The sequence below is a fragment of the Macaca thibetana genome, chromosome 16 (genome assembly GCF_024542745.1).
Source record: "Macaca thibetana thibetana isolate TM-01 chromosome 16, ASM2454274v1, whole genome shotgun sequence".
Taxonomy (NCBI): Eukaryota; Metazoa; Chordata; class Mammalia; order Primates; family Cercopithecidae; genus Macaca; species Macaca thibetana.
In genome coordinates, this window is record NC_065593.1 from 32,802,138 (window position 1) to 32,815,214 (window position 13,077).

At 52.6% G+C, this 13,077-nt stretch overlaps 2 protein-coding genes across 2 annotated transcripts in view; one reads left to right on the forward strand and one right to left on the reverse strand.

Annotated features, from left to right (window-relative positions):
• CA4 (carbonic anhydrase 4) overlaps positions 1-13,077 on the forward strand; it is a 311,698-nt gene that overhangs the window by 108,850 nt on the left and 189,771 nt on the right. The window lies entirely within an intron of this gene.
• On the reverse strand, positions 5,000-12,313 carry MRM1 (mitochondrial rRNA methyltransferase 1). The gene is made up of 5 exons (XM_050764617.1): positions 11,543-12,313; positions 11,249-11,342; positions 6,160-6,292; positions 5,944-6,063; positions 5,000-5,716 (listed from the first exon to the last, which is right to left on the reverse strand). The coding sequence occupies exons 1-5, from the start codon at positions 12,082-12,084 to the stop codon at positions 5,622-5,624; spliced, it is 984 nt and encodes a 327-aa protein (XP_050620574.1). The 5' UTR covers positions 12,085-12,313; the 3' UTR covers positions 5,000-5,621.

A 13,077-nucleotide genomic window follows, 5' to 3' on the forward strand; every position in this document is an offset into this window, starting at 1 on the left:
CAGGGAAGCTGCAAACAGACTCAGGAGTGATTCCAATCTGACACCTCCCCCTACCCAGCCCCCACCAGTAATGAGCTGGGACCTGCCCTTCCCCCGAGAGAGCGGGGTGAGGGGCGGAGGAGGCTTTCTTGGGTATTTTTTTTTAGCTTCAAAAGCCTCCTTTCATTATCATCATCATCATCATCATCATCATCATCGCAATTAAAAGATCACATTTGTTGAACACCTACTGTGTCCCAGGCACTGTGCTAAGTCTTTTTCATGTATCCCATCATTAATCCTCACCTACAAACCTTAAGCCTACATGGGAAGTAGTATTCTTACCTCCGTTTTACAGATTAAGAAACTGAGGCTCAATCAGAGTAAGTGACTTGCCTAAGGGAGGGCCCACATGTGGACCCGGCGCTGTCTGACACCCTGCTTTTGGTACCGGACTTCTGCCCCACCGAGAACTCCTTCAGGGAGGCATGTATGTGTGGCCTCAGGGCTGGAGCTGAGTGGCGAATAAAGGCAGTGCACCCAGTACGCATCCTTGAAGTTCAGAATTGGGAAGAAAGACATTGGTAGACTGAGTCAGTGGGACAGGGACAAGTAGGATCCTGGCCTTGCCGCCAAGCCTCCCTGTCTGCTTTCCCTGCTCTCCGCTTCCACATGTGTATACACTGAGAAGGGGCCAGGAAGTTCGGTGGAGGAGCAGGAGGAGGGACCTCCAGCACTGTTCACTGCCTGGGGAAGGGGAGGCAGAGGGGTTCTGACTGGGGATGAGGACTGAAGAAGTAGGGAGGGGTTGCTGGGAAGAAGACCCCTGCCTCACAACCCCAGGAGTGAGGGGCTGAGCGGCTCTGCAGTGGAGCCCCGTGTTTGTAAACACCATTAATCAGGGATTAGCAGATGGGCCTGCTAATTGCACCTGTGGAAGTGAGAAACCTCAAGGTTGATTACATTTACAAACTGTGGGGATCCCTGGCACCTGGCCCTGCAGGAGTCGGTGGTGGTGGTGGTGGTGTGTGCGTATGTGTGTGTGTGTGTGTGGGGGTGCTGTCTAATTTAGGACCCCAACCTAGGGGGAGGGGGATTGACAATTTAGCCTCCTGCCAAAAAAATACTCCAGGCCTGCAGCAGGGATCTGAGGTGCCAGCCTTGATTTAGCTGCTCTGAGAATACCAAGTCAGTGCCAATCCTTCTTAGACCCTTTCCGTCTTGGCATCTCAGGGTCCTGGAGTCCTGACAAAGGGGGCTCCTACAAATGTCATTCCAACCCCTCTCCTCCCTCAACTCCTTCCAGCAGTTCCCAGGGGTAAATCATTGTGCACTGCAGCTGAAGGGGGCCAGAGCCTACGGGAAAATTGAGGCCAGGTTGGTTGGGAAGCACAGCCCAGCGCCCTGACCTCTAGATCTAGCCCTAGAGGCTTTGAGGAGCAGCTACTGTGCTCCCCCAGGCATGGGGCTGAGAGTTTTACATGTATGATCTCTTTCAATCCATACCACCATCCTTTGAAGTGGACACCATTGTCATCCCAATTTTATAGACGATGAAAACTGAGGCTTGGAATTTAAGGGACACGTCCACATTTATACTTCTAGCAAGCCACAGAGTTGGAACTCAAAGCAAGCACTGTCTAGCAGCCAGGCTCCTGCTTTTAACCACCACTGCTCTCTCCTCTGACTTCATTCCAACTCTGCCCTGCAGGGGATGGACCCCCACCCAGCCCCTTCACACCACAGCCACAGCCTCCCCAGCTCCTGTGTACTTAATCCACGCTTGCTGAGCAGTGTCCACTCAGTGTACAGGCACCGCGCCAGGCACCAGAGGCTGCTCAAAGGAGAATCAGACCTCACTCTCCTCATCCTTAGGACCTCAGACCCTCCCTCTTTGTTGGGGGGACTGCCTGTATACCGGAAATAAGCACACATCTATGTGTGCATGGCCTGTAATGTATAGCCTCAATCCCCTTTGGTTTAAGTGAACCTGTCTTCCCAGAGGCCAGCCAGCCTGCTGCCCAGGGAGTGAAGCAGGGAGAAGCCCCCTATACCTGACGAAGCCCAGGAGAGTCTTCCGGATGGCCCAGACAGGGAAAGCTGATGAACAGCATGCCCAGGGCGGGTTAGATCGGGTTCCAGCCACCATGGAGGAGTCTGTGAGGGGTGGGGTACCTGAGTAGCCCCTACTCCAACTTCTAAGTTCCATGTTGGGCTTGGTTCTAGAGAGCAAACTCAACTCTGCACCCCATATGCGGGGAGCACTGGGACGCCTACATTCATTTTCATCAAGTGTATTAGGTTTCTCCAGAGAAACAGAACCAACTGTGTGTGTGTTCAAGAGATTATAAGGAATTGGCTCAGGCACTGATGGAGGCGGGCAAGTCTCAAGATGTGTAGGGTGAGTCAGCAAGCTGGACGCCCAGGAGAGCTGATGGTTTCATTCCAGCCTGAGTCTGAAGGCCTGAGAACCAGGAAAAACAAGGGTATCATCTCCATTCAAAGGCCAGAACGCTTGAAATCCAGGAAGAGCTGATATTTCAGGTCTAGTCTGAAGGTAGGAAGGCTTCTCTGACTTGGGAGAGGTCAGACTTTTTGTTCTATTCAGGCCCTCAACTGAATGGATGAGATCCACTCACATTAGGGGTCTGCTTGACTCAGTCTACCAATGTAAACGTTCATCTCTTCCAAAAACAGCCTCATAGAAACATCCAGAATGTTTGACCAAACATCTGGGCAACCCATGGCCCAGTCAAGGTGATACATAAAATTAACCATCACATCAAAGTCTGTATTATTGTGTGCTAGTCCTGGGGTGCAGTGTCCTCTGGTTTACAGAACATCTTTTACTGATACTCTCTCATTTTATTTTTATAACTTCGGCTGAAAAGGAAGGGGATAGATAGGGCTGGTAATAATGGTACTATCCCCAAGACGAGGAGGCTGAGAAGCCATCTAAGTGGAAAGCCACAGACCCAGGACTCGAATGAGCACCTTCCGGAACCCGAGGGACAGATGAAATCTCACCCTCACCTAAACTTTCAGGCATGAGCTCAAAAGCACAGGTGTGCATGAGAAGCAGTTTTGTGGACATGAGTGGGTGGCTCAAAGGCCACTGATTCTTGAACCTGGCCACACAATGAGATCAACTAAGTAGCTTTAAGAAATACTGGCCAGTAGCCTGGGCACGGTGGCTCATGCCTGTAATCCCAGTACTTTGGGAGGCTGAGGCGGGAGGATCACCTGGGGTCAGGAGTTCGAGACCAGCCTGGCCAACATAGTGAAACCCCATCTCTACTAAAAATACAAAAAATTAGCTGGGCGTGGTGGCTCACGCCTGTAATCCCAGCTACTCAGGAGGATGAGATAGGAGAACCGCTTGAACCCGGGAGACGGAGGTTGCAGTGAGCCAGGATTGTGCCACTGCACGCCAGTCTGGGCAACAGAGCAAGACTCCGTCTCAAAAAAAGAAAAAAACCAACACATGGCTCCTTCTCCAGAGATTCTGATTTAATCAGTCAGGTGCCTCTGGGCTTCTGAAATATTAAAAATATCCTCCTCCTTGACCCCAATGACAAGCCAAAGTGAAACATCACTATACTAGGCGCTTGGCCAAGAACGAAGCAGGGATGGGTCAGAGCCTGTGTGGCAGTCAGGGACAGGGAGCTCAAGCGGGACAGATGCTGATCAGTGCAGTTTATGAAGGAATTCTGTCCTCTTTCTTGAGAGGCGTAACTTTGACTTTAAAAAGATCTTAGGCCCTTTTTAGGCCAGGCAGAGTTGCTCACCTGTAACACTAGCACTTTGGGAAGCTGAAGCGGGCAGATCACCTGAGGCCAGGAGTTTGGGACCAGCTTGGCCAACACAGGGAAACCGTATCTCTACCAAAAAAATATAAAAATTAGCTGGGCGTGGTGCACGTCTGTAGTCCCAGCCACTCAGGAGGGTGAGGCAGGAGAATCGCTTGAACCTGGGAGGCAGACGATGCAGTGAGCCGAGATTGCACCACTGTACTCCAGCCTGAGCAACAGACTGAGACCCTGTCTCAAAAAACAAGGAGCTTAGGCCCTTTTTAAACAATTTCAAGTGTTGCTCTAAACTGGCATTGCCGTTAGAATTCTGAGAAAAATCCATTGCAGACGGATTCCAGAGAAAAGGGGAGTACAATTTATTGAGCACCTCATATATATGAGGCACTGAGTTCCTATTGCCCTCCATATTCTCCCAACAATCCAGGAGGGTAGGATTATTCCCCTTTCGCCCAGAAGGGCACTGAGGCCCAGATGGGTAAGGAGCCCGCCCAAGGTCATATAGCAGTCAGGACTGCAATTTCGGGGTTGCTATCCTCCAAAGCCACGCTCCAGGAGGGGAGATTTTTGTCTCTCAGAAGCCATTTGGCAATGTCTGGAGACATTTCTGGTTTCACAATGGGGGGTCATGCTACAGGCATCTAGTGGGTATAGGTGGGGGATTCTGCTAAACATCCTACTGTGCACAGGATGGCTCTCACAACAAAAACTTACCTGGCCCAAAATGCCAAGGGTGTGCAAGTTGAGACCACCTGCCCTAGTGGTTCTCAGCCTTGGCTGCACGTTAGACCAATGGTGGCGCTTTCGAAAGCCGATGTCAGGTGGCGGCACGCCCATCATGTCAGACTCTCTGGTGTCAGTGTTGGGTTTTTGTAAAGCATGCCAGGTGGTTCCAATGTGCCATCAGGACAGAAACACTTCTATGTTCCTCACACTGCTGGCTCCTGCTGCTTTCATGGGACCCGAGGGCAGGAGTGCCAAATCTGTCTCGGTTGTACAATCAACGGCAAGCCTGCTCCCAGTTCCTCCCCTGGAGGGGAACTGACTCAGTCATCCATGGGGGGCCCCGTCGGGTGAGAGGTGTTTGCTAATTTCCCCTCGCCTCTCACGGGGCTGCAGCCAGGAGTCTCCCCACAAGGAGGCTGTGGAAGCTGACTAAAGACTGGACTGAAGAGCGAGGCTGCCACCTAAAGGAGGAATTGGCCAGAATCTCCCAGGTGCTGAGTGATGTTTTATTCGAGCCTCACAACAACCCCGTGAGGTAGGTGCACAGTCCAGAGGCACAGAAAGATGAGACCTGTGCTCAAGGCCCCAGGGTGGGGCCGTGTGTGGGCCTGACGTGTGCACTGTCTACCCCACGTCAGGGTCCTGCCCTCCACACCCTACATTCTCACACACACATTTGCCACAGGCAATGACTGGTTCAAGAGGAACGGGTCCCCTGGGCTGGGCTGCCTGCCTCCCTGCAGATGTCTAGACTTCCCCTCAACTTCCAGACAGGACCTGGGAGGAGAGTCTCTCCATGCTAGGCCATCATGGCTTCCCATGGAAATTAACAAACTACCATGTCCTACTACAGGTCCAACATCACAACAGGAAACAGCTTCCTCTGGTCTCCACCGCAGTCCCCTTCCCCCACGAGACCGTGGTCAATAAACATGGGCCTGGTGCACACTCAGGCAGAGGCTCCTGCACACTGGAGCAGGCGGAGGCAGGTGCGGCCGTCCCTGACTCCAGCATGTGAACACTGTGGACAGTCCACATCAGCTCTCATTTTGCCTCTCTTTCTCTGATCCTGAAGACAGCCCTGGGTGCTGAGCCACGCTGAGTCCTTCAGACCGGTTCTTGCGGGTCTTGGAGAAGTTGCCTTCTTTCCCCTTCTGTGGGGAAACCCTTCCACTGGCTGCAAATGGAGTGAAGAAGAATTCCTGCACAGACACAAGGACAAGGGAAGAGAGGACGGAGGAGAGGGATGATGTTTAGAGACCGAGACATGTGTCAGGCAGTCACTCATTTCATCAACAGGATATCATTTCCCCATTTTGCATATAAAGCAACTGAGGCACAGAAACAGCCAGCAAATGGGATTAGAGGGCATCAAATCCCACCTGCATGATTAGAGGGAGAGAGGAAAGGGAAGGGGGAGTAGACTCACCTGCAGCCACAGAGACGTTCAAGGACTCAAGTCCAGGAGGCAGCTGGCGCCGGGGCAGGATGGTGAGGAGAAGCTGACAGGAGGCCTGCACCTCTTGGGACAGACCTGACCCCTCATTCCCTGCAGGGCATGGGGCCGAGGGTTAGGGTTGCCCAGCTGGACATCCAATTGCTCGGGAAATGTAATCTGGGCACAAAAGCAGGGACATCCACCTACCCAGCACAAGGAGAGTAGGCCGATCCCAGGGGAACTCCAAGCAACTCGTGATGGGGATCTCGGAGGACTGGGGATCCTCTGCCCTTGGGCAGCCCACTGTGCCGGCCACGAGCCAGCCCTGCTGGGCTTTGGTCTGAAAGGGGGAAGAAGACATGTTCTAATTCTTTTTTTATTTTAATTTTGAGATAGGGTCTTACTCCTGCTTAGGCTGGAGTGCAGTGGCACGATCACAGCTCACTGCAGCCTCAACCTCCGGGACTCTGGTGATCCTCCCACCTCAGCCTCCCAAGTAGCTGGGACTATAAGCACTTGCCACATCACCCGGTTAGAAAACAAATTTTTGCAATTTTTTTTTGAGATGGCGTTTCACCACGTTACCCAGGTTGGTCTGGAACTCCTGGCTTCAAGCGATCCTCCCGCCTTGGCCTCCCAGAGTGCTAGGATTACAGGCATCAGCCACCACACCTGGCTCTCATATTCTAATTCATCAAATCTTCATCAGAGGCCGTACGCGGTGGCTCAAGCCTGTAATTCTAGCACTTTGGGAGGCTGAAGCAGGCAGATTACCTGAGGTCAGGAGTTCAAGACTAGCCTGGCCCAGGCACAGTGGCTCACGCCTGTAATCCCAGCACTTTGGGAGGCCAAGTAGGAGGATCACCTGAGGTTGGGAGTTCAAGACCAGCCTAACCAACATGGAGAAACCCCGTCTCTACTAAAAATACAAAATTAGCCAGGTGTGGTGGTGCATGCCTGTAATCCCAGCTACTTGGGAGGCTGAGGCAGGAGAATCGCTTGAACTCGGGAGGCAGAGGCTGCAGTGAACTGAGACTGCGCCATTGCACTCAAGCCTGGGCAACAAGAGTGAAACTCCATCTCAGAAAAAAAAAAAAAAAAAAGCCAGGTGCAGTAGCTCACACCTGTAATCGCAGCACTTTGGGAGGCTGAGGCAGGTGAATCACCTGAGGTCAGGAGTTTGAGACCACCCTGGCTAACATGGTGAAATCCCGTCTCTACTAAAAACACAAAAAAACTAGCTGGGCATGGTGGCACATGTCTGTAATCCCAGCTACCTGGGAGCCTGAGGAAAGAGAATCGCTTGAACCCATGAGGCGGAGGTTGCAGGGGGCTGAGATCACGCCATTGCCTCCAGCCTGGGCAACATGGTGAAACTCTGTCTCTACTAAAAATACAAACATCAGTCTGGCCTGGTGGCGGGCACCTGTAATCCCTGCTACTCAGGAGGGATTCTCTTGAGACTAGGATGTGAGAATCTCCTGAGACCAGGAGGTGGAGGTTGCAGTGAGCCGAGATTGTGCCACGGCACTCCTGCTTGGGTGACACAGTGAGACCCCATATCAAAAAAAGAAAAAAAAAATTCTTCATCAGAGCCCTGGCCAAGGAGGAGCCCAGCCTTGCCCATACATTCATTTATTTGCTGATCCAGTCAATTAGTCAATAGATATTAAGCATCTAGCATGGGCTCTGTTCAAGGCACTGGGGACAGGGCAGTGAACAAAACAAAACAGACCAAAATCCCAGCCTTGTGGAAGGGCAGGTGGGGACGGACTCACTGAGGTGACATTTCAGTGCAGACCTGAAGGAGAAGGAGGAGCACCGTGCAGGCATCTGGGGCAAGAGCAGTCTAGGCAGAGAGACCAGCAAGCACAGAGGCGGGTGCCTCCCTGGCATGTTTGAGAACAGTAAGATGGCCGTCAAGACAGAAGAGGGAACAACAGCCACATGAGGTAGGGTCTCCAGGGCTACTGGAAGGACTTTGACTTTGAATCTGAGCGGTACAGAGGCTTTGAAAGGTTTTGAGCAGAGAAGTAACATGGTCTGACTTCAACAGAATCACTCTGCCTGCTGTGCTGAGCGCCAAGAGCAGAAGCAAAGAGGCCAGGTGGGAAGTTTCTGCAATAATGGTCAACAGATGATGGTGACTTGCTTGGGTCAGAGTGGTAGCAGTGGAAATAGGGAGAAAGGGTGATAATATGGAAATAATTTCAGTTAAGGATGATGCCAAGGCTTTTGACCTAAACAATCAAAGGGATGGGGTTGCTCCAGAAGGAACAGGTGCTCAGCTTTAGAAATGTTAGGTTTGAAATGCCCACCTGACAGCAAAACAACAACTGTGGAGTAGGCGACTAGATGAGTGAATCTGGAATTCAGAACCAAGGTCCAGGCTAGAGTATACACTTGGGGGGAAATTTGAATTCAGATAGTATTTAAAGCCATGAGACTAGATGAGACCAAAAAGAAATGAACCTGTACAGAAAAGAGATCCAGGACCAGGTGAGGTGGCTCACGCCTGTAATCCCAACACTTTGGGAGGCTAAGGCAGGAGGACTTTTTGAAGCCAGGAGTTTGAGAACAGCCTGGGCAACAAAGTGAAATTCATCTCTACCAAAAAAAAAAAAAAAAAAAAGGAAGAAATTAGGTTCTATGGTGTGCACCTGTATCTCCAACTACTCAGGAGGCTGAGGTGGGAGGATGGCTTGAGCCCAGGAATTCGGAGGCTGTACAGAGCTGTGATTGTGCCACTGCCACTTCAGGCTGTGGCAAGACCCACATCTCTCCATCTCTCTTTTTTTTTTTTTTTGAGATAGAGTTTCACTCTTATTGCCCAGGCTGGAGTGCAATGGTGCAATCTCGGCTCACTGCAACCTCGCCTCCTGGGTTCAAGCAATTCTCCTGCCTCAGCCTCCCGAGTAGCTAGGATTACAAGGGCCAGCCACCATGCCCAGGTAATTTTTGTATTTTTAGTAGAGACAGGATTTCATCATTTTGGCCAGGCTGGTCTCGAACTCCTGACCTCAGGTGACCCACCTGCCTCAACCTCCCAAAATTCTAGGATTACAGGCGTGAGCAACCACGCCTGGCCAAACCGCATCTCTTAACAACAACCACGCCCGGCCAAGACCCCATCTCTCTCTTTTTTTTTTTTTGGACATGGAGTCTCACTCTGTCACCCAGGCTGGAGTGCAGTGGCACGATCTGAGCTCACTGCAACCTCCATCTCCCGGATTCAAGCAATTCTCCTGCCTCGGCCTCTGGAGTAGCTGGGACTACAGGCGCCACCACCACATCCAGCTAATATTTTGTATTTTTAGTAGAGACAGGGTTTCACCATGTTAGCCAGGATGGTCTCGATCTCCTGACCTTGTGATCTGCCCGCCTCAGCCTCCCAAAGTGCTGGGATTACAGGCATGAGCCACTGCGCCCAGCCAACCCCATCTCTTAACAACAAAAGAGACCCTAGGACTAAAATCTGGGAAATGCTAATGCTCGGATGTCAGGCGGCTGAGGAAGAACCACTAAAAATGCCTCAGGACATGGTGAAGCAGAAGGAAAGCAGGTGCAGAGTGTTTCAAGGAGGAAGGAGTGGTCAGCTGTGCCAGCTGCTGCAGATGGGCCAAGTCAGAAAAGAATTAAGAACAGACCCTGGAATGCAGCAACATGGAGGTCACCCATGACCTTGACGAGGCCTTTGATTCAGTGTGAGAGGAGGGGCTGACTGGTGTGAGATCAAGAGCGTGAGAAGGGAATGTTTGTTTGCATGCTGAAGAGAGTGTAAGAGAAAAGTGGATGATGCAGGAGAGAGGAGGAAAACTGCTAGAGCAGTGTCTCTGAGTACCCAGGAAGGGATGGGGCCCCAGCACAAGCCCCTGCTTGGGGCACCTCCAGCTCTTCCACAGCAGCAGGCGGACGACACTCTCCAGGCCAGACGCTGAAGACACAGTGGGGAGATGTGATGACGGGAGCTTAAGTGGATGTTCTGCAGTGTTTCTGTGTTTTCAGAAGCTACCTGTTCAGGGGCTGGAAGTGATGAGTGGGAACCTCATCTCCTATCAGGCTTGGAGAAAGGGGCTCCCTACAAAAAGGTGACGCCAAAAAATTGCTTCTAGATATGTGTTGTTCAATATAGTAGCCACTAGCTACATGTGACTATAAAGCAATTGAAAGGTGGTTAATTCAAATTGAGGTGTGTTGTATGTAAAACATTTTTTAAAGGAATGTAAAATATTTCGTTAATAATATTTTTAAAAGGTCAGGTGCGGTGCCTCACACCTGTAATCCCAGCACTTTGGGAAGCCGAGGTGAGTGGATCGCTTGAGGTCACGAGTTCAAGGCCAGCCCGACCAACAGGGTGAAACCCCATCTAAACACACACAAAAAAATTAGCCCGGCATGGTGGCCTGTGCCTGTAATCCCAGCTACTTGGAAGGCTGAAGCAGGAGAATCGCTTGCACCCAGGAGGCAGAGGTTGCAGTGAGCCAAGATTGTGCCATTGCACTCCAGCCTGGGCAACAAGAGCGAAACTCTCTCAAAAAATTAATAATATTAACAATAATTAAAATGATTACATGTTAAATTGATATTATTTTGGATATACTGGGTACAATTTATTTAAAATGTCATCTCTTTACTTTTCAATGTGGCTACTAGAAAAGCTAAAACTACCTATGTTTCTCGCACTACATTTTAACCGGACAGCATTGCTCTCTAGACACGCCCCAGAGCTCTCCCACTTCTTGAGAGGGAAATTTCTCACCCTGCAGATGGGGTGGGGGTTGGGGGCAGTGGGTATGGTCAGAGGGGATTCCAAATGCGGAGCAATACTGCCCCCTTGTGTCCAGCGAGGGAAGCACAGCTGAAGACGGATGGGAGAGGGGTGCTTCCAAGGTTTGTCCCTTGCTAGGTATTAATGGCATACTGATCTCCTTGTTCAAACATCCTTTCAAGCTGTGCCCTATTCGAGGAACTCAAGCATCCTGTCCACCAACAAAATGCATTTACTGAAGCCCGACCTAGTAGGCAAGGAGACACTGAGGCTGACTTACAGATGAGGCAAAGTGGTGCATATCTGGGAAGAGGTGCAGGAAAGGGTATGACGATAGGAAGAATTCAGATAATGCTCCAATTGCCGTTTTAAATACTCCAGGACCCTCCCATCCCCAGAGGGATTTGGAAGGCCGAAGGAAGCGATGCCAACAGGCCCCTTTCTCTCCCTCGCCAGGAGCTAGCTTCGTCCCCTTGAAGAGGCTGAACTGGGCTCATATCTGTTCCTTACCCTCTTGCCCCTCATTACCTGTAAAAATCCAGTGAGGTCATCGGTGGAGAACACGTCCATCACCTCCATAGCCCCCGCGCTGGCCTTGCTGACTACTGGAGTGAGCGGGCAGCTGCAAGGTTTCCCCATTCACCGCATTAGGCTGGGCCATCTCAAGCCCGGCTCCCTACCCTCCCCGGGCTCCCAAGGGCTAGAGGCGTGAGAGTTCTGGGACAGGTGAGTCTGGCTAAGGGATCACCCAAGGGCCAAGGTGCTTAGGAACTTGGCTGCATCTCCAAGTTGGGGCACATGGAGAATGAGGGACGTCCGTGCCTGTTTCTCCGGCTGGTGATGACCTTATCCACTCCGAGGAAGTGTGCGGAACGCAGCACAGCCCCAAAATTCCGGGGATCCTGGATCCCTTCGAGGACGAGCCACAACTGCTGGGGGTCGTCGCCTGGGCTCGCCTCCCCGGCCTCACTCCAAGGCCGGGGCCGCAGCGGGCTCACCTCCATGCAGACACCCTGGTGGACCTGGTAGCGGCACATTGTGTCCAGTTTCTGCCGTCTGGGCCGTAGAACTGGAATGTCCCGCGCCTCGGCCATCCGGAGCAGCTCGGCCCGCTCCCCCTGCAGCCCAGCTTTACCCGCCTGGAGCAGGAGCCGGGCCACGGAGCGGCGGGCGGCCCGCAGAGCCAGGAGACACGGGGACAGGCCAAACAGAAGCTCCAGCCGCGAGGTCGGCACCAGGTCATCCAGCAGCAAACGGCTTAGCTCCTCCCCACCAGGCCGCTCCCCACGCCGCGCTGCATGGGAGAAATGACGGGTGACGAGGCGACCCCAGGTCGCGCCCCGGATGGTCGAGAGCAGTGCCATGGCGCAGCTCCCGCCAGGGACTCGATGCCCCCTGCTGCGTCCCCGGGAACGGTAACCCACGCCGCAGTTCGCTCCCAGGCTCCCAACACAGGGGTGAAGGGTACTCGACAACTGCCTCCGCCGAGCTCTCTCGGACAGGAAGAAACAGGCCGCATTCCCCACAACTGGACTAGAGAGCTACGACCGTCCCCTCCCAAGCTCCCACGTGGGTTCCCTCGCTTCCGGGTTCGGGAGCCCACCCCCAGTCCCTGGCGCCTCTTCCTGACGGTGTTTTGCGCATGCGCGGTCGCCAGGCTGTCCCCACAGCACCTCCTACAGGGCTAGAGGAGCAGCGAGCTGAGCTGGCCGTACTACCGGCTGCGTCCTGTGTTCCTCGAGGTCAAGGAGGTCGGGGACTGCATTCACTCACGCACCAGCGAAGGGCACTTTAAGGAGATGGGTTGGCCTTCCTGGTCAACCAATTCAGTCTTGTTGCCTCCCTCCCCACATCCCGGCGCTGGTGATTTTCCCCAGAACTACTACTCACTAGCTCATCACCAGCCAGCAGGAGGACCCCAGCAGTCACTTCCTATCCCGGGCCGCTGATTCTCTTCCTAAGTGACTCTGAGCCTGTCCTGTCCCTGCTGATAAGCCCACTAACGCCCCCGTCCCACAGGGAATGGCGAGACTTTTGCGCAGCACTCAGCCCCCCAGCGATCCAGAAAGGCAGGAAGGAGCTGCCTCTTCAGCCCCATCTTGCTCCTGCACTTAAGTTCTGTGCTGTTCGCACAGCACTGCATGCTCTTCCAGGCCTCTCAGCCTTGCACACCTGTCTTCTTCGCTTTGTCAAACTCCTACACGTTTTCAAGACCCAAACAAACCCATTCCTGCTACCTAAGGTAATCCATACTCCCATGAGTGAGGCCCCCAATCCACCCACCAGGTAGGTCCCAGGTGGGACCGACCTGGAAGAAATTCTGAGACACAAGCACCCCTGATCACAGAGAAGGGGAA